The sequence below is a fragment of the Belonocnema kinseyi genome, chromosome 4 (genome assembly GCF_010883055.1).
Source record: "Belonocnema kinseyi isolate 2016_QV_RU_SX_M_011 chromosome 4, B_treatae_v1, whole genome shotgun sequence".
In the NCBI taxonomy this organism is placed as follows: domain Eukaryota; kingdom Metazoa; phylum Arthropoda; class Insecta; order Hymenoptera; family Cynipidae; genus Belonocnema; species Belonocnema kinseyi.
The window spans coordinates 143,410,065-143,431,196 of record NC_046660.1 but is presented as its reverse complement, the minus strand read 5'-3'; the positions used below and the strand labels follow the sequence as shown (position 1 = coordinate 143,431,196).

Sequence of the window (21,132 nt, the reverse complement as noted above, 5' to 3'; positions counted from 1 at the left end):
TGGTCAATTATTATATATATACAATAATTGACCACTATAATTATCTGATGTCGGATGCTTTTATCCGATTACCCATCAAAATTATCGGTCGTCGGATAATTGTAGTTTTCAATTGTATTTTAAAAAGTTCCTTACTTTTTTCCTTCTTTCATTTTTAAAATTCACGGACCAGTATATATAGCATTTTTTTTGCAAAATTCGTCTTTTTTGGCAGAAAATTTATCCTTTTGATTATCAATTTATGTGTCTGGTTGAAAATTCGTCTATTTTATTCAAAATTCATCTCTTTTACTAGTAATGTTGTCTTTTTCGGTTAAAAATACAACTATTTAATTAAAAAGAATAATATGGTTTCGTGGATGATTCAGCATATTCTTTAAATATGTATTAAAAATTCAACTACATGGTGAAAAGTCAAAATGGTTTGTTAAAAATATAATTTATTTCGTTAAAGATTCATCCTGTTAGTTGAAAATTCATATTTTTATTAAATAGTACCACCTTGCATTTAGGGAATTAGGCAAAGAAAAGGTCGTCAAATTACTGTCTGTCACCTCCCACTCCAAAAATCGATCCCAAGTAATCTTTTCGTTTAAGAACTACATGTTTACCAATTCTATTTTATGTATAAATATTCTTCGAATTATAATTTAAAGTAAGTATTTTTGGAATCGCAACAGATGCAAAAAATGAGATTTATCAAATGAGTACGAGTGGCTTCCCCAAGCAGAATTTAAAAATCAGGAACCAAAATGTTGAAAATTCTAATCTAAGTTTTCCAGCTACTTTAAGTATTTCAATTAAATGTACCTGAATTTCTAAACGTTCAAACGAACAAAATACTGTTTTTAAATTATATTAAAAGTTTCTTTTGATAACCTTTTATTTTTAACGTTAAAATTTTATTGAATATAATATTATAAATATAAATAATATTTCTTGTGTATGGAAATTTATGGTCTTATTTACTGGGATTTTTTATGAATGTATTATTGATAAGGCACTAAAAACAATTTAATGTATGTTAAAAAGATTCCTCACTTTTCCACAATTTCTTTCTTTTTACAATACATTGACCAGTAGATATAGCATTTTTCTGATTTTAAGTAAATGTATAGTTATTGCTCTAAAATTAAATTCGTCTAAATGCGCTCGTTACTTTTGGCATTAAGCTGTGAGTTCACGGAGGCGGCTAAGAGCCGCCTTGGATTTAGGGAATTAGACGAAAGAAAGGTCGGCGCAGGCTAAATGCCTACGACATATATATTCGTTCGATTTTGATTCCTCTTTCGGTTCGATTTTGATTCCTCTTCGGTTGGTTCAAAAGAAACAGCTAATTGACAGTTGCGTTTGCAAAGACGCAGCAACTCATCAACGCGGCTTGTAAATGGCCTCGATTAACTACCGAAAAGATTTCGATTCAATCTCTCATAGACTTATCATCTGTCTCTTGAAAAGCTTAAAGGTTCATCCAAACCTAGTAAGATGCATAGAGAGATTGATGCACCTTTAGAACATTAGATTTACTATCTCATCTGGAAAATATCGTGTGACAACGAACAACGTCACCTTCCAGAATGGCATATTTCTGGGGCACGCCATGAGCCCTCTGCTTTTTTGCATCACATTTCTGCCCATATCTCTCGCACTACGAAATTCTTCTGGATATCTCTGTGGCTTCTGGTAAAACAAAATCAGAGTGCTTTAAATATCTTTAAGAAGTACACAGGAGAAATTGGTATGGACTTCGTATTAATCAAGTGTGCCAAAATTCATATGAAGAAAGGAAACATTATTGGCGTTCCCAATGACCCTGAGCTCGTGGATATAAGTGTGATACTAATATGCTTGCCGTCTCGGTTCTACTCTACTAGTCTTATTACATTAATTTCTGTACAGAATGAAGAACTTTTTTTTCATGAAGTTTTTCAGCATAAATATCAGAACTCACGTTAGATTTTTCAATATGGTTTTCTATGCAACAAATAATTTTCCATTAACTTTCAAAATTGCAATAAGTATGAGACGTAACACCAAGTTTTAACCGGGAATTTATTAATTAAAATTTTTTTAATAGTCTGGAAGCTGTCGGAGTTATAACAGATCTGTTACGATAAATCTGACTCGCTACGGCCCTGCGCGAAAAAGATTACCGGGCCGTGATAGATAATGGGCGAAACACCCCGAGGAGTCCTGAAGCACCCGAGAGGCAGGGCTCCCCTACTATCGTTTTTCCCAGACAGTCAGTCTTTGGCTGAATCGCGCCTAGTGCGCAGTTTTAAAGTTGTGGTGCCTCTCCAACGTCGTCACCACCTCGAGCGTCGTTACGCTCTTTCCAACGTCGCCACTACTCCTAGCGTCTTTACGTTCTCTCCAACGACATCACTATTCCGAGGTCGCCGTTAGGTACTTGCGAATCCTCGTCACGTTTTTTTCGATAGTCGTCACAATCTCGTCGACCATCAGAATGTAAGTTTAGAATAAATCTAATGATCGATTACCCTAATGGTTTCATTGCGTTAATCCTAATCTCGACATTCCAACTCCCAATCTCCCTCCTCGGTCTTACCCGCGTAAACAGAGTATGTCTTTATATTAATTTTAAATTAATACGAAAAAATTACGCTGATGATCCTAAAAGAAAAATCGAAAATAACGGTGACAGATAGAAAACACATAGCTGCCGCAATTTTTCTAAGCATATAGCAATTTATATATAATTAGTATAGTGTGCGCTAGCAATGTTTTGTATAGTTGCGTACTTTCTGTCAGGACCCATCGATATATTGATGGATTCTAGGAAGAAGAGGCTATCTTTTCTTTCCCGTTAAGAATTAGGCTAACTTCATTTAGCTAAGTTATTAAATATTTCCCAACCCTCTTTTTTCTCTTTATACAACAAATGAATTCTGAAAATAACCTGACATAAATTTTTTTCTGAATATTTACAGGCCCAAGTATGTACTTGCAGCAATAAAAAAAAAAATAGTGCATCCAAATCCGCACATAGCTCTCTTGGGGTTATTGGTAAGACTAGATATTATTGTTTACATAGAAACATGAGACATGTGTTTACTTACCGTATACTTTGTTTATGGTAGGTTTTAGAATCCTGTGTCAAGAATTGCGGTAGTTTAATTCACGATGAGATTGGTACGAAACAGTATATGGAACAACTCTGGGATAATGTAAAGAATACACAACACGAAGAAGTTAAAATCAAAATCTTAGACTTGATTCAAGCATGGGCCTACGCATTCCGGAAAAGCCCTAAGTACAGAGCCGTTCAGGTACACATTTCATTTGGGCATGCCAATTTTGATTAAGTTAATTGTATTTAGATGACATTCTTTCGAAATTATACTTTTGTATTTATATTTGAATATTTCTTCAATAGATCATTAAATTCCCTAATTATCAGTTAGAAAACATGTAGACAATTTTCTCATTTTTTAATAAAGTAAAAGCTATTTAACTGTTAGGACTTTTAGTTTAAAATTGTCGAGGGGTTAACCGCTGGAACTTTTTTGGGTCCCAGAATTTAAGCATTCAAAGAATTCAAAATACTTCAAATGAATGTAGGGGATTTAAAAAATTTAAAAAGAATTCAAGGGAATTCAAAAGGATTCAGGAGAATTCACACGATTAGAATGCAACCAAGTGGCTATATAGCTATAAAAGGGCCCGCAATCATATTGGAATTGAAAGACATTATAATTATTGGGTGTAACGAAGTGAGATATTTTTAAATACTACGCGTTTAACAACATTCTAGAAAAAAATTATTTAATTTGAGAAAGCGATAACTTCACGTATGATTCACTGACTCACAATGACCCTGTTAGTGCGCCGAGAGTAAAAAGTATTAGCTCTGCTGATTTCATTTTTTGCATAGAGATGTTTTTTACGTGTCTAATGCGAGGAATAATACTGAAAACACTGAGGAAAATACTCATGAGGACGTTGCTATGTATAAACGTGAAAATTTAGGCCTTTTGATCTAAAAATGCTCAAAATAAACTCTTTTGCTCAAAACCAACATACAGAATCGGAAATTTTCCGAAAAAGCAAAAAAAAAACTTTACCATACAACGTTCCTACGATACCCTTAATTAAGGACGCTTGCTGCCCGCTTCGCAAACTGCTTTTTTAGCTTTAGAGGGAATTTAGGCTACTTGAACTTATCGCAATGACAGTCGGTTTCATGCATAGTATAATTCTAGTTTCATATCTTTTTAAATATTAGAGTAATTGCAAGTAAAAAAACCGTAGAACTCTTCTTTTTTGTCTGTCTGGATTCGGTTAGGTTTCAATCGTAAGATGGAGAACATGAATTTAAAATATTTTTCAACTGAAGAAACAAAATTAAACTTTTAATTTATACCAAATTTTATTATTGAATTCCGGATTTCTGTATCAAAATGATATAAAGTATGTTTGCAAAAAATAAGTTTGGAAAAAAGCATGGAGAAACAAACAATATATTTTTTATTACATATAGCTATTACAAAAAATAGTGTAAAACTGATTACATATTTTTTAATAAGAATATTGTAACATTATATTTCATAAACAAAATTACTGTTATGAAACATAAAATTTAATTAGAAATTAAAATTAAATAACAGACATTCTACTGTTATATTGGGGTGAAGAACTAATTTAATTAGTAAGGAAATTAAAATGAGAACAATGTCAGATGTTGGTATAAATAAGTGAGTTATTAACAACAGTAACGGAAATAAAATAACAAATGATTCATAGGAATAAGCAAATTAATTAATAAATTGAAGGCTTAATTAATTTTTTTAAATAGTTAAATTTAAATAAATATATTAAGAAGGTATAGTGTGTATTCATTTTTTATATTTTTACGAAAGACTTAAAAAAATAGATCGTTTCAGTTTACGATAACATGTTCCATATTTTTTTATAAGAAACAAAAAGTTTTTATTTAATTTTTTATATTTAGACGAAAGAGTTTTTTAAATTAAGGTATAGTTTCAGTTTAAGACAAAATTTTCGATATTGTCCATTAAAAACTGTGCTACTTACTTTTCTATATTTCTACGGAAGAATTTGCTAAAACAATGACATCGTTTCATTTTAAGATAAAATGTTCGATATGTGTTATTAAAATACATAGGTTTTATTTAATTTTTGGTATTTCTTCAAAAGAATTTAGAAAAATAAAGGTATCATTTAAGTTGAAGATAAAATGTTTCATATTTTTTATTAAAATACATAGTTCTTATTTAAATTTTTACGATTTTTTGTAATCAAGATCTGTGTATCATTTTAGTTTAAGATCAAGTCTTCTATATTTCTTTTTCAAATATATAGTTTTTATATAATTTTTTTATAATTCTAAGAAAGAATTTTTAAAAGTAAAGATATCGTTTTAGTTAAAGATAAATTGTTCCAGATTTTTGTTTAAAATATGTACATGAAACTTAGTCTAATTATTATATTTCTACATAATTTTTTAAATAAAGATGTCGCTTCAATTAACGATACAATGTATAAGTTATACCTTCTTACTTTATTATCTTAAATTAAACTATTACTTTAATTAATTAATCCTTTGATAATTTTAATATGTAATTTATTTCTTTACTTTGTCAAGAAAAAAATATATATATAGAAACCGGTGCGACGGTCACTGCCCAGCGGTACCACCTATATTATTTTATATTTCGCAAAGAGTTCAAACACAAACATGGAAGCATTAATTTCCAATTATTGTATAAACAACAATAATGTTATTACTATAAAATAATACAACTCGTATGTGGAGTCAATTGTCCTTGAAATTTCTTGTTATAGGTTCAATTGCCCTTCGAGTCTTTCTTGAGCATTCGTTCCACTGCTTGTACTTCCTTACTAGGGCTCATATTTCTTCTTGTAATTCGTATTACTTTTACTGTTTTTTAGAATCCGACTTCAGCCTTGTTTTAAGAGTAATTATTGTGTTATTTTTCAAATAATGTATTAGTCATTGTGCAGTAGTAAAGTTGAGAGATTTGTTTACAGTCTTTTTCGATTTCATTTGTGCCTATAATGCTACTGATTCAATGCCCTTTTGCTGTTCTTGCTTAAGTCGAAATAGTCTAACTTGTGTAAGCCTATGTGACATCTGTATTTACGTTTTCCAATTAAAAATAGTTTATATTTCATTCTCCAATGCTTTTTACTTCAAGGTTTTTTAAAATTCGTATATATTAGGAGCAACCTTTTCTTAATAATAAATCGACCTTGCTATTGGTCATAAAGCTTAATTACCTTTTTATCTGCTTTGCTTGAAAGTTAGGTTACCACTTATAGTAACCTATCCCCTGTTTAAATTTCTACTGGTCTTCTTCTCATAGCGAATTCGGTTATCCTGCAATAGTGTACTCCAAGAGCACCCCGATCGCTCCATCTTACTTTTTCTTCTTCCTTCTCACTCCGACCTGCTTCTGTGCAGTTCGTAGTACTCTTGGAATGCACCAGTGCAGGTTAACCGAATTCGCTATCAGATTGTAATGTCTAGCCTGTTTATCGTTTGCCTTATCTGTCCATTTATGCACATTATAAATTCGACCTTAATATTATTTTCTAAATTTCTGCGGACAGGCTGAAGATTGGTTACGTTTCTCCTTCATCTACTTGGAGTCCTTTTTCGTTAAGTATAAACCCAAATATTTTATTTCCGAGCAGCCGAACTCACATATGTCTGGACTGACTGTTAAATTTACCTAATTTATTTGATGATTGGTATTAACAAGATCGTAAACATTAATTTATTTAATGTTTGTATTTTTTAGATATAATATAATTAATTATTTAAGTCTATTTAACATTTTTTCAAACCTTTAGTATTGAAAAATTTGCTATTATGAATTTTAAAATTGATTATGTTTTTAATATTAGGCGATAGACACCCATGACGTAACTTTCTTGCTACTTTTTAATTTAATTTGAAAATTAAATGATGGATTATTTATAAACAAAACAATTTTTAGGAAATTTAAATTGTGAGTATAAAAAATCACAATTGCATTAAATATTTTATTTAACAATATTTAAGTAATGAAAACTAAACATTCATTATTTTATTTCATAATTCTCAATTTTAGCGTGAAGTTTCGAATAGAAATAAGGGTCTCGAGAGTTTAAGGACTCCCAGCGGCAACAAATAAGGTAAAGGGTTTTGACAGTTCTTGGTCAAAACTGAGTAGATCCGACCTATTGGCCTGGGATCGCTAGTAGATACAGGATCTACCTTTGGAGACCCCGGATCTAATACAATGTTGAAATATTTTAAGTGTTCTTCAAAATTTTGTGTTCCCTTAACAATGTCGTCTAAGTAACAAAACCCGTTGAGCTGTAAGTCTGGAGTGATAATTGTATCAATTAAACTCTGAAAAGTGGTTGAAGTATTATTTGAACTATTATATGGCATCCTTTTAAATTGATACATGCCTTTTCCAGGGACTGTGAATGCTGTAATTGTAATTTAAACACACTTCCAAGTTAATTTCTCCGAGCTTAACGTTTCCAGTATTTCGATCATGAATGGAATTTGGTAAAGGTCCTTTTTTGTGATATTGTTAAACTTTCTAAAATGTATACAAAATCTTTAATCTTTATCTAGTTTTTTTATCATAAATGTCGGGTTTCACCAGTCGCAACAAAAGGGCTCTATTATTTCCTTTTCTAATAATTTAACTATTGTCTACTCAATTATTTAATTTATTTTATGACTAACGTGTCAGTATCGCTGTTTGATTGGGTCGTGGCCCTGTACATTTATATAATATTTTGTTAAGTGAGTCGCCCTATGTTCTTTTCCCCGATATATTTTTTATTATCTTCCAAAAGCTTTTGTAATCGGTATTGGTGGCTCAACAATGCCTTTGCAAATTTCGAGTGAGCGACTATTCTGTTTATCAATTTTTCCTAAAAGAACCAAAATAATTGCCTTATTTTTTTAATTGAGTGTACATGTAATAACCGGTTATAGAATTCTAGCGCTCCGTTTTCTTCGCTGCTGAGGGCTTGTAAACAATATTGCGAATTTAAATATTTTAAATTTATATTTAAATAGGAAATGGAATTGCGCATCCTTTTTTCTTGGTCAGTTCTCGGGCGTAGACCGAGGTAATAGAGTGCGATCGCACATTGGGGATATAGCAATAATTTCGCTCAAAACCACCTACAGGTCGCAAATCTTAACCAAATGAAACAAAATTCATCCAGAAATGTTTGTAATCGAATTACAAAGGGACTTGCTAAGCCAAATTTTTAAAAATAATTTGTTCAAACATTTTTTTTTAACAAAATATGGTGAATTCAAGTTTTTTGAAAACTTAATTGTATAACCCTCTCGCGAATAAAAGATTTCGGGTCATGAACTAGATAAACTATATACAGTTTAAGGAGTTTAAGGCATAGCTGATTTGAAATTTGCCATTAGTTTTGCAAAATAAATTTGTTTAAACAATTTGTTTAAATAAATTATTGCTAATTTTAATTTTTTGCAAAATAAATTCTAAAATCTAATTCTACTGGAAAAAATATGTCCGAAGCAGTATATTTTATATTTAAAATACAATTTTTACAACCATATGACTAAATAATTAATTTTGCATACTCTATATTAAATCTTAATAAGACTTTTAACGTCTATAAGAAAATGAATAATAATACAAATACAACATATGTTAACTAATTTTGTTTTATTTGGTTAAGATTTGCGACCTGTTGGTGGTTTTGAACATTCCGTCCACAATGTGGGTCGGTAGTTCGCTGAAAAAATTTAAACGAAGCTATGCTTGTGAAGCCTCTAAACTCTATATTATACAGAGTGTGTAAAAAGTCCCGGGACGGTTGGCTATTTCCTCAGGTAAAATATTTTTCAAAAAAGTGAAGGTCATTCCTGAAGTAAATTTCAACGAGGAATTCAATGGTGACCTCCATTTTAACCTTAGTTGATCTTCGTGGCTTTTTGAAGGTCAAATTTGTTTTTTTTTTTTTAATGGAAACCCTCTTTTTTTACATCTGCAATCGATAGAGCGGAAAATTCTACGTTTAGTTACGTACCCAAGTCATAGGTCAATTGTAACGTTCAAGGTCAGTTAGAGGGTATTTCAAATTAACAAAGTATTAGAAGAGTTCAGTGCAATTCCTGTAGTAAATTTCAACGAGCAATTCATTGGTGAGCTCTGTATTGATCTTGGTGATGATCTTAAGGTTTTTTCAAAGGGTTTTTCCAGCAGTTTACGTTTACGTTTAGCATTACCCAGGAACAACGACGTGGACGTAGTAAATTCTGTTCCCTTTGAGGTGCGTGATTAGCGTAAGTCCCCTTGCCTCTCACGCTTCAGTGAAGATGTTCGAACTGAAAACCTTGAGCTTCTTTACAAAAAGCTATGCGATTGTAAACATGAGTTACAGCATTACGAATCATCTCCCTATCAATCAAAGTAGCCTGTTGCAGAATCCGTTTCTGCAATTCGTCTAAGCTTTGCGGTTGCGTTGAGTACACTTTGCTCTTTAAATAACCCCAAAGAAAATAGTCGAAAGGCGTCAGATCAGGAGATCTAGCAGGCCACTCGATTTCACCCCTTCTTCCAAACCATCTTTGAAGGAACTGAGTATCCAAATATGCTCGAACCTCCCTACCGTAATGAGCCGCTGCTTCCTCCTACTAGAACCAAATATTTTGAAAATTATCGCCTGTAATTTCCCTTATTCTTGGTACAATTTGGTTTCTTATAAACTCTTCATATGCACGGGCATTGAGATTACCATCGATGAAGAAAGGGCCTATCAAAATATTAATCTTTTGTGGATATTTCCTGTGACTCTCCAACATCCAATCAGGATTTGTGTCGGACCAATATCTACAATTTTGCCTGTTAACTTCACCTTTTAAAGTGAAAGTAGATTCATCTGAAATTGCTGTATTGTGCAAGAAAAGAGGATCTCTATCAATTCTCTCCATCATAATTTCACAAAATTCAACCCGACGATCAGGATCGTCTTCATTGAGCTCTTTTACCAGATGAACTTTGTAAGGATGAAAATTAATGCTTTTTAAGATATTTCGCACTGTCTCAGGAGCAACGTCACGCTCATCACTAGCTCGACGTAAACTAAGGTGTGGGTTTTCAACAAATGCTTGGACTATGTCCATCTGCATTTCCTCAGATCCTGCCGATTCATAAAGCGGCTTACAGTTCTTTCAATTGTTGATTTTGAGACAGAATTAAACCCTTTTCCATTACGAAAAGTGTGATTAAAAAGCAAACGAACTTGATCATAAGATCGAACTCGATCTCCCCAACCACGCATAATTAATACAGATACCCTCTCTCGTTCCGAAAGTTTAGCTTGCGCCATAATAATCTTTTAGCGAAAGATAGTAAGTATGTACTCGTAATACGTAAATTTAGTTTCGATTCGTAATATTCGTGTAGAAAAATGGTATAGGACTTATGGTATCGCCTTAGGTATTGACTTAGGTATCGAAAAACAATATAGGACTGTATAACTCTTCGGGGAGGAACAGAACTCTCACCAGAACACCTGGAACTCTTAATGAAAAATTTCCTTATGATTTTACAATATTCAAAACACTGTAACCAAGATCAATACAGAGCTCACCAATGAATTTCTCGTTGAAATTTACTTCGGGAATTACACTGACCAATTGGAAAACTTCGTTAATTTCAGAAAACCTCTAACTGAACTTGAACGTTACAATTGACCTATGACTTGGGTACGTACCTGAACGTAGAATTTTCCGCTCTATTGATTGCAGATTTAAGAAGGGGGTCTCGTTGAAATTTACTTCAGGAATGACCTCCATTTTTTTGAAAAATATTTTACCTGAGGAAATATCCAACCGAGATTGAAGCGTAAACAGTGAGTGGCGCGAGACTCGCTTCCAATTGGAATATATATCTATATACAGGGTGCCCAAAAAGTCCCGGGACATTCAAATAAATCCTTAGGTACCATTTTTTTGGAGAAGGTTGAAGTCATTTTTAAAGTAACTTTTAACGAGGAATCCAGTAGTGACTTTCGTTTTGACCATGACCATGGTCTTCATGGTTATTTCAAGGTCACCTTTGTTTTTTTAATGGAATGGCCTATTTTTGATATTGGAAATCGAAAGAGCGGAAAACTTCACGTTAAAAAGTGTAATCAGGTCGTAGGTAAGGTGTGGCCTTGATGGACGTATCAAGGTCATGCAAACTTTAATATGGTCTGAATATTTTTTCGCAAACTAGCTTGTGAAAATCATACTCCTAACCTGCTTACTTACTCAAACAATGTACATTAAATAGTGACCATCCAGTGACAGCTATTTACAAGTACGGAAACTTGAGTCTGGGTCACCCATTATAATGATTTTTTAACTGTCGAATCTTATTGCAAATAGAAAGGTCATGGATATATTGAATAAAAGAAAAGTATCTCTGTGTACAAGTAATTTCCTTCAGAAGTTCTGAGTTTATCTTCATTTATATTCCAAATTCTCCATGAAAAGATATTGAAGAATAACATTTTTGAAGACGATAGAGGGGAATGGTACGATTCCGATTATGGAGAATACATACAAAGCAGTACAGCGGTTAACGGGCGATATTAAAACCATCCTTGCATTTCATTCTAGAGCATTCAGACTTGGTACATTTGTAGAATGTACCCCAAGCTTACTTGTAGGAAGTGGAAACAAGGTTGCAACCCCGGGAGAGTAGCGGTGTATGAGGCCAGTCAATGAAGCTGAATCAGGGGGCTTACATAGAAATAATTTATAACAATGAACTTAGTTGTCAGGAAGCTTCCTTAGGGCGTCTTAAAACACCTCCCAAAATTCAGTAAATTTGGGGGGGGGGCTTGAGCCGCCATCTTCCAATATGGCGGGTTATTTAATGTTTTTTGCATTTTCCTTGGAAACGGCTGTTTTTAGAGTAAAAATAGTTATAAATTAAAACACTCTAAATTTTTTTCTGAATAAAAAAGGTTATATAAAACATTGCCATAAAGTGAATAGTTTGCCCGGAAAATTGAAAAGATTGATCATTTTTGGAAGTTCATTATTTTTGCATTTGTGAGCGATTGTCTCAGTGAAAATGAGCGCAGTTTATTGTTTCGAGCTTGCCTGAAGGTAAGCTACCGTGCAATATCGATAATTTTGTTCTAGCTATATTATTTATTTAAAACTGGCAATTATTTTGATCATTTTTAACGCCTAATTTGAAGAAGTTGCTTTCATTTCTCGAAGTAGGGACTTTCTCATTTACCTTCCTCATGTCTTAAAAACGCATCTGCAGATTTGAGAAATTTTAAATTAATTTTTCGACATTAAAAACGCCCTTTTTCTGAACCTGTGTCAAAACTCGGAAAATCCGAGTTGAGTCTGAGGGCGAAGTAATAACGATGTATTTACTGCAGGCCCACTTTTTTCTTCAAACGGTAGAAAACATAATGGAACCAGCGTAAATAATCTCAAGTCCTTCTATATTCCTTGCACCCTTCAAACTGCATTTCCCAGGGCATGAAGGGACCACGGTCATGTAGCCACAGGCGACTATCGGCGTCCCTCTTTCGCCAAAGCAAATAAGCGAGTGCAAGCGAGAGAGTAACGGGCTTGTTAGTACAGTCAAGCACAGTAATTTCTATTTTTGTAAGAGAACCTTTCTTCTCCCGCTAACATTTCACGTCTATTAAACGCGTTTCTTGTATTAAAAAAAAAATCATATCATTACTGATTTTCGCTTATCATCAAGCTTTACAGTAAACAAATAAATCAAAGGAATTTTCAACCAGGTCAATTTTCAACTATAGTGAAGAAATTTTAACCAAAAAAGTAATGTTTCTCAAATTTGTTTGCCTTTTTACTTGAGTATTTCCATTTGCAATAACAACTCTTTAGCTGGAATACGTCATTGTGCATATAAAAAAATTAATTTTTAAATTGAAAACAACATTTCAAGCAAAGAAAGACATTTTCATCTAAAATAATTAACCTTTAACAGATAAATGCTTTTTAATGAACTGAAATAAAAGTAATATAAATAGAAATAAAAGGCAAATAATTTATTGACAAAAAAATATATCACGAAATCACTATAGGAAGAGAAAAAGAATATATTGTATTTTTTGTAATTAAAACCCTATAATTTCTAAAAGTATTTTTCCCAACAGCAATACAACAAATTGCATGAAAAAGTTTTCAAACATGTTTTTTCATGTGTGAATGTTCGAATTCAGAATACAAAAGAACGCATTTTTAACCAAAGCAGTTACGCTTTCGAATAGAAAATATGTCTGAACCAAAAATAGAATAGTTGCATTTGCAGTTAACATAATTTATTAAAAACAATAAATAGGTATGAACTAATTTAATTCAACTTAAAAAAAAAAAATTTACATAATAGTTCAATCTTCAAACATAATAATACCTTTGCAAAACAGAAAATTAATCTTATGCTCAAAATGACAAAAAAGGAAACTAATTTTTCAAACAAAAATGAAATAGTTTCATTTTCAACAAAAGCAACCAAAATAAAACTAATGTTTTATAAGTGATAATTAATAACAAAAGGATGCATTATTAACCACAAAGCAGTTGAATCATTAAACCAACATTATGAATTTTTAAGCAAAAAGATAGGTTTTTATTAATATATTTATTATTCTATTATTATATAGTTATTCTACTAATGAACCGTTTAATTTTTAACCATACATCTCTGTAGTTTCATTTTGTACCCAAGTAGTTGAATTTTCATCAAAAAATTTTAGTAATATAAAGGTATATTTTTTTTAACAAGACATACGTATTTTCTACAAAAGAATGAAATTGTAAAGTCGAAAGTAAGAATTTTTAACATGAAGAATATTTTCAAGTATATACTTTCATTTTCCACTAAATTTGTGAATTTTCAATTCAAAGAAGAAGACTTTTCCCCTAATCAGCTGTATTTTAAAACCAGAAATATACATTTTGAACGAAAATTTGAATTTTTAACTAAAATTATGAATCTTGAATCAAAGAAATTCATTTTCAATAAAACAGTTTAAATTTTAACCAAGGAGTTGAATTATAAACCTAAAATGATGAACTTTTGTTAAAAATTGTACTGCATGTAAAGCAGCATAGGAAACTCGCCCCCCCCCCCTCCCTACAACCCAAAATACTAAATTATTTTTGCACGGCCTAAAATATACACATACTTTAACGCTTTTATGAACATGAATACGTAAGTGGAAAAATATGAATCAAGTGGAACATGTATTCTTATTATATTCCATTTGGAAATATCTTAAATAAATGGGGAATCCCTCTCCCCTTCTCATACATTCCTTGAAGAAAATTCACAGTTTTACAAATGACTTTCTATATCAACAACAGTAGATGTGAAGCCAGAAGTATTTTGGAGGCGTGTTGAACAAAAGGTTTAAATTCACTTCAGAGCTGGATTATAAGCCTAATTTTAATTTGATCATTACTCAATTTTGATACGATCATTGGAGCACGTTTGGAATGCCTCATGCAAAACTTAGTAATGATATGATTTTTTCTGATACAAAAAACGCGTTTAAGAGACGTGAAATGTTAGCAAGAGAAGAATGGAGATACAACAATTTTTATTTTATTTTATTGCTCTTGAATTATTAATCTGAATTATTTCATGGAATGTTAATAATTTTCTGTTCTTGTCAGATTATCTACGAAATTATTATTTTACAAATGACTTTCTATATAAACAATAGTAGATGTGAAGCCAGAAGTATTTTGGAGGCGTGTTGAACAAAAGGTTTAAATTAACTTCAGAGCTTGATTCTAAGCTTAATTTTAATCTGACCATTAGTGAACTTTGATACGATCATTGGAGCACCTTTGGAATGCTTCATGCAAAAATCAGTAATGATATGATTTTTTTCCGATGCAAAAAACGCGTTTAATAGACGTGAAATGATTGCGGGAGAAGAAAGGTTCTCTTACAAAAACGAGACGAGACCTTACGTTCTGCCTTGAATTGATCGTCTTGTGTCTTCCTTGAGAATGTCGCGGCCTCGAAATGCGAGGCCTTGCTTTGGGCTTGTCTTGTCGCCTTGAGTTTGCACTGCCAGATGCACACCAGCATTGAATGAAAATACCGTAGTCTAAGGCTCCACTCGCCCTGACCCTTCTCACCGTTTAACAAAAATCCCGTAATCTGATACGCCAGCCTCCCCGGCCCTTCTCAGCAGGGGTTTCTTCTCTGTGAGCTGGACGAATATACGTATCCAATTTTTGTTAAATTTTTGAAGTAACGATATTGTAAATATAATATTCGGAATCTGCAAGTTTTCACGATTACCGGGATATGTAATGTGTCTAAAAAACATGAAAAATTGAATAAACTTAATGTATGAAACAGACCTAATCCATCTCAAATCAAACAGCTTCTAGTTTTTTGCTTGAAACACAGAATTTGCGGGACCCAAATAATAACGGTCCCTAAAATGACGGTTAAGTTCGTTAATTAGACATTTCCAACCAAAATTAAAAAATTAAGAGCATTTTAAAAATTTTCAAATTTTAAATTAGAAAAGTTACATACTTTTCAAACATTTGAAAATTTTCAAAAAATAGAAAAGATTTTTTTTTCATAGATCCAAAAATTGCATTCAAAATTTTCACTAGATACCAAATATATTTCAAAACTATTCTAGCCGAATTTTTCGATTAGCCCACAATTTAAAAAAATAGAGCTTTTTCAAAATTTTAGGCAATTTTTTTTAAGTTTCTAAAAATTTGTTTAATGTATGTGATACCTGACAAAACTACTTGTAAACTATCCAAATGAAAATTTTAATTTTGATGAAAATTAAAAATGTTACATGAATAATTTTCATAATTAAAATATAGATAAAACTGCTATGCTGATAAATAAATAAATTTTAATGGAAATTGTTCATAAATATTAAATATAGTTGAAAATCACATCCATAACATGTTTCAATAATAACAAAATTAAAAAAAAAAAAGTTTCATTATTTTCAAAACTACGAATTTTAAGAAATTCTTATGTTATATTAGGTAGAATCTTTTTTAAATACAGTCCAATGATTTTTAATATCTTTTTTGAATTCTCGGACTTTTTTGTAAAAAAATACAAGAGAGGCTTCATCTTAAAAATAACATGGATGGAAATAAAGCAATCATTGGAGAGTGACATTTTCATTACAATTATAAATACATGTATGTATGTATGTATGTATGTATGTGGAATGCATTGCATGTAGTACGTGTGGTATTTCAAATTTTGAGTAAAATCAGAAGTGTTTAAGAACGCTAGAACTTCGAAATATAAGATACTAATAACGTCTTTTTCTCATAAATACTAGTCAATGTCTGTTTTTATGTAATTGTAATCCTGATGAAATTAATAACCTTTCTGAATGCTTGACCACTTTAAATAAAAATGTGATTTATTATTTACCTTCATTCACGTTAATGTATTTTTTAAATATCTTTTTAATTGTTATTTATTTACGGTTTCTTAGGTCACATACAGTTTTGCGAAAAAAGTATAAAAAAGAAGTTTTGGAAAAAATGATTAAAAAGGTGTGTTAAAAAAAGATTTAAAAAATGTTCGAAAAAAAGTTTGAAACAAATTTTGGAAAAAAAGTTTTAAAAAGTATTAAAAAAAATTGTTCAAAAAAAGTTTGAAAAAAATGGTTGAAAAAACATTTTTTGCAAAAGAATAGGTTGAAACAAAAATTTTATGAAAAAAAATTATAGGAAAAAAATTTATTTGCAAAGAATTACGTAAAAAAATTGTATGAAAAAAAAGGTTGGACAAAATTTTTTAAAATAATTTCTTTTTAACTTAAAAAAAATTTAAAGTATTTGAAAAAAATAATATAAATTAGTTTTAATTGTTACTAATTTTAATTCTTTATTAAAAATTATTTCTTAAATATTTAAATAAAGTATTATCTATTACTACAACATTGGGATTTATGTAATTACTCGCATCCACAATCATCCTATGAGTACTTTCATTTATTCCTCTATCCCAGGTCGTTGGGAAACATACACATCTTCCGGAGGAAACTTAAGCCCCCAAGACAAGGCCAAGGCTAGGCCTTGCTTTTCAAGGTCTTGAAATTTGACCGCCTTGTTTTGCCTCGAAACGCGAGGCCTCGCGCTATCATTCCTTGCGTTCCTCGATTTTTTCCTTGCCATTCCTCGTCTCGAACGGCAACACTACAAAAATATAATTTACTGTGCTTTACTGTACTAACAAGCCCTTTACTCTCTCGCTTGCACTCACGTATTTTCTTTGGCGGAAGAGGGACGCCGATAGTCGCCTGTGGCTACATGACCGTGGTCGCTTCATGCCCTGGGAAATGCAGTTTGAATGGTGCCAGGCATATGGAAGGACTTGAGATTATTTACGATGGTTCCATTATGTTCTCTACCGTTTGAAGAAACAAGTGGGCCTGCAGTAAATACATCGTTATTACTTCGCCCCCCAGACTCAACTCAGATTTTCCGAGTTTGACACAGGTTCAGAAAAGGGGCGTTTTTAATATCAAAAAATTAATTAAAAAATTCTAAAATTTGCAGATGCGTTGCTAAGACATGAGGAAGGTAAATGAAAAAGTCCCTACTTCGAGAAATGAAAGCAACCGCTTACAAATGCAAAAATAATCAACTTAAAAAAAGATCAATCTTTTCACTTTTCCGGGAAAACTATTCACTTTATGGCAATGTTTTATATAACCTTTTTTATTCAGAAGAAAATTTAGAGTGTTTTATTATGTAACTATTTTTACACTAAAAACAGCCGTTTCCAAGGAAAATTCAAAAACATTAAATAACCCGCTATGTTGGAAGATGGCGGCTCGAGCGCCTCCCCCCCCCCTCCCCAAATTTACTGAATTTTGGGAGGTGTTTCAAGACCCCTAGGGAAGCTTCCTGATAACTAAGTTCATTGTTATAAAATATTTCTATTTAAAATCCTTCGTTGACTGGGACTAACCTAAACATTAAGTGTTTTACTTACTTACTGATAATAATTCGGATTACTACTTGTGCATTTATTTAGACCATATTTTCCGTTATTTCTTATTTATTCCAATGTAATATTTCTGGCCACTCGGTAATAGATTGTAATATTTTTGTTCCTGCTTGCACGTGTAAGATTAGCATTCTCTTTTGAAATGAACTACCCATCCACAGCGAATTCTGTAGATTTGAAACCTATTTCTTACTTCCAATGAATGAACAGGTGCATTATCGTGATCCAAAAGCCACGAATGGTTTTTCCAAAGTTCTAGACGTTTTTTGCGTATCGCCTCTCGCAAACAGCGCATAACTTGAAGGTAAAACTCCTCATTGACCGTACGACCTTGTGGTAAGAATTCCTGAGGCACTACGCCACGGTAATCAAAGAAGACAGTGAGCAAAACCTTCACATTTGACCGAACTTGACGTGCTTTTTTCGGTCTTGGAGACTCAGGATGCTTCCACTGAGACGATTGGGCTTTAGTTTCGACGTCATAACCATATACCCACGATTCATCCCCAGTTATAACCCTTTGGAGAAAATCAGGATTATTATTGATTTCATTCAACATCTCCTGAGCGATGGTCATGCGATGGATCTTTTAATCAAAATTAAGCAGTTTTGGAACAAATTTCGCTAACACACGTCTCATGCCCAAAACGTCCGAAAAGATGGCATGGCATGAGCCAACCGATATGCCAACATCTTCAGCAACTTCTCTGATGGTAATTCGGCGTTTTTTCAACACCATTTCTTCCACTGCTTGAACGTTTTCATCTGTTGTTGACGTGCTGGGACGTCCAGGGCGAGGTTCGTCTTCGTCATCCTCTCGGCCTTCTTGGAACAGCTTGTACCACTTATACACATTTTTCTTACTCAGAGTAGACTCACCGTATGCAACTGTCAACATTTCAAGAGTTTTAGAGCACTGGATTCCATTTTTCACACAAAATTTAATGAAAACTCTTTGCTCCATTTTTTTCGAAAGAAGAAAATCGCCGCGCACACCAAATCCTTCTAACCTTTTACCCCTCTGTCAGAAAAACAACACGAGCTATATAGTCAAAACTGTGAACATATGATGGTGTTGAGTGTACCAACACAACAAAACATTTAAAACTTGAATGTACGTAGCCCGCGAAAATTGAAAAGTCACCTTACTTTTTAAACACACCTCGTACTTACCCTGGTTATTTTAACTTGAATTTTTTCATTTAACATCTTTTCAAATATCAAATATTTTAACTTAAATCGACAACTGTGATTTAAGTTTCTGAGGAATTACATTCATAAATTGGAACTAATTTTTTTCCATTTGCTTTTAAAGAAGGTTCTCAAAACACCTGCGGCTTTGACGATTACATTCTCATTGCGACACTTGCGCTTCGCGCTCGATAATTAGGCAATAGAGTAAATTCTCTTTAAAAAATAAAGGGCGTAAAGAAATTTGAACAGCATATAAGAACTAGTTATGTTTTTCAATATAATGTTACTAAAAAAACACATTTGTTTTTTGTAGTTTAGTAGATAAAGACATTAAACCGTAGGCTTTGATTCCGTTTGTTTAAACTTCATTTCTAAGGCAACTCTACTTTGATTAATTAATCTAGAACATTTTCAAATCGTGTCCAATTAAAATTTTAACCTGTAAATTCTTAAGACCACATTTTTTTATGATTCAAAAATTCTCTGTACACTTGTTCATAGTACTTGAAAAGACATTTTTTTCGAAAAATTAAAAATTCAAATTTTAACAGCACAAGAAATAATAAAAAATTGCTTTTGTCTTCAAACTATGCAAGATAGGGAAAAAATGATAAGACAAACATTGTGCATCCAAAAAATATCTACAAATTTGCTATTAATCACTTTTTTATAGGACATGTAGTTTTTGTTTTACTTATAAAAATAAAATTAAAAATAAAAAATTAAAATTTTTCGTTTCACGGCGCAAGCTAATAAAAAAGAAATAGAGAACATTTTTTCACCAGAAGTAGAGCAAAAAATTATTTAATGGTTCTCTTTACATTCTCATCGGAGAAGGTATTAGATTTGTGTAAAATTTGACCCCCCCCCCCCCCCAGTTTTGGTCAAGTGTCCACGTTCTGAGCCCCCCTGAATCCGGAAAACAAGTTATTACGAATTTGTCTGTCGGTCTGTTATGCATATCTGTCTGTGAGTACGATAACTTTTGAAAAATCATTCGATTAGATTGGCCTTTGGTACACTCTTTTAGTGCCCTAAACTAAAGGTCAAGTTCGTTAACCAGCCATTTTGGACAAAAAGTCAAAAAGTGAGCGGATTTGGAATATTTTGGAGACCACTATTTACAAAATTCAAAAATTTTCTGTAAGGATGTTTATAGTATTCAAGAAGTTAAACAATTTATTGATGACTTTTTTCATAAAACCAAAAATTACAAGAGAATTTCACAGTATTTCAAAGATTCTAAAATATATAAATACATTAATATATATATATATATGTGTGTGTCTGTGTGTGTGTGTGTGTGTATTTATACATATATATAAAATTAAATTTTTGTCACAAGAACAACCGCAGGATTTCGCCGGTAGCGGGTGCTAATCTGAAAAAGTGCATCCGATCCCAACGATTTTGCGGTAAAAAGTCTCGTGCACCCGGAGGACACATAGCGACCCAAGGACGACCGCCTTCTGCATTTTCACCGCAAGTGTTTTAGCATATTTTTGACACGCAGGGATGCTTTTCAGACTCTTAACGAGTGAAAGCTTAGCACCTCCAAGAGCGCCCATGTTAAGGGCGATTAATTTAACAGAATATTCCGGGTACAATCATCGCAACTCCCTTATAAGGTCTCTATACCTCTCTTTCTTTTCAGTATATACGGCACTTCTCATTCTCGACAAGCGGGCAGATTTTTTTTTGTTTCTTGCATAGTTTGATCGAAAAATTAAAGTTTTGATTTTTCATTATACTAAACTCTCGCTTCCAGTCAACAGGTGGGGGTTGCCTTCAAATAACCTTGGCCTGATTTCGGAGGGACCAAAACGTCAACAGTAACTAATACCTGATTCGTTTCCAATTGAAA

General features: G+C 32.2%; 1 protein-coding gene across 3 annotated transcripts in view; it reads left to right on the top strand.

Annotated features, from left to right (window-relative positions):
- LOC117171802 (hepatocyte growth factor-regulated tyrosine kinase substrate) overlaps window positions 1-21,132 on the top strand; it is a 191,032-nt gene that overhangs the window by 61,531 nt on the left and 108,369 nt on the right. For 2 of the 3 annotated variants that reach the window (XR_004466922.1, XM_033359418.1), the window contains exons 3-4: window positions 2,952-3,027; window positions 3,102-3,290. The exons of the other annotated variant lie outside the window; for it this stretch is intronic. Coding sequence is in view for 1 of the 2 variants with exons in the window: in XM_033359418.1 (XP_033215309.1) it covers window positions 2,952-3,027; window positions 3,102-3,290 (265 nt within the window). In the remaining variant the exon portion in view is untranslated. The remainder of the gene's footprint in view (window positions 1-2,951; window positions 3,028-3,101; window positions 3,291-21,132) is intronic. 3 annotated transcript variants of the gene reach the window in all.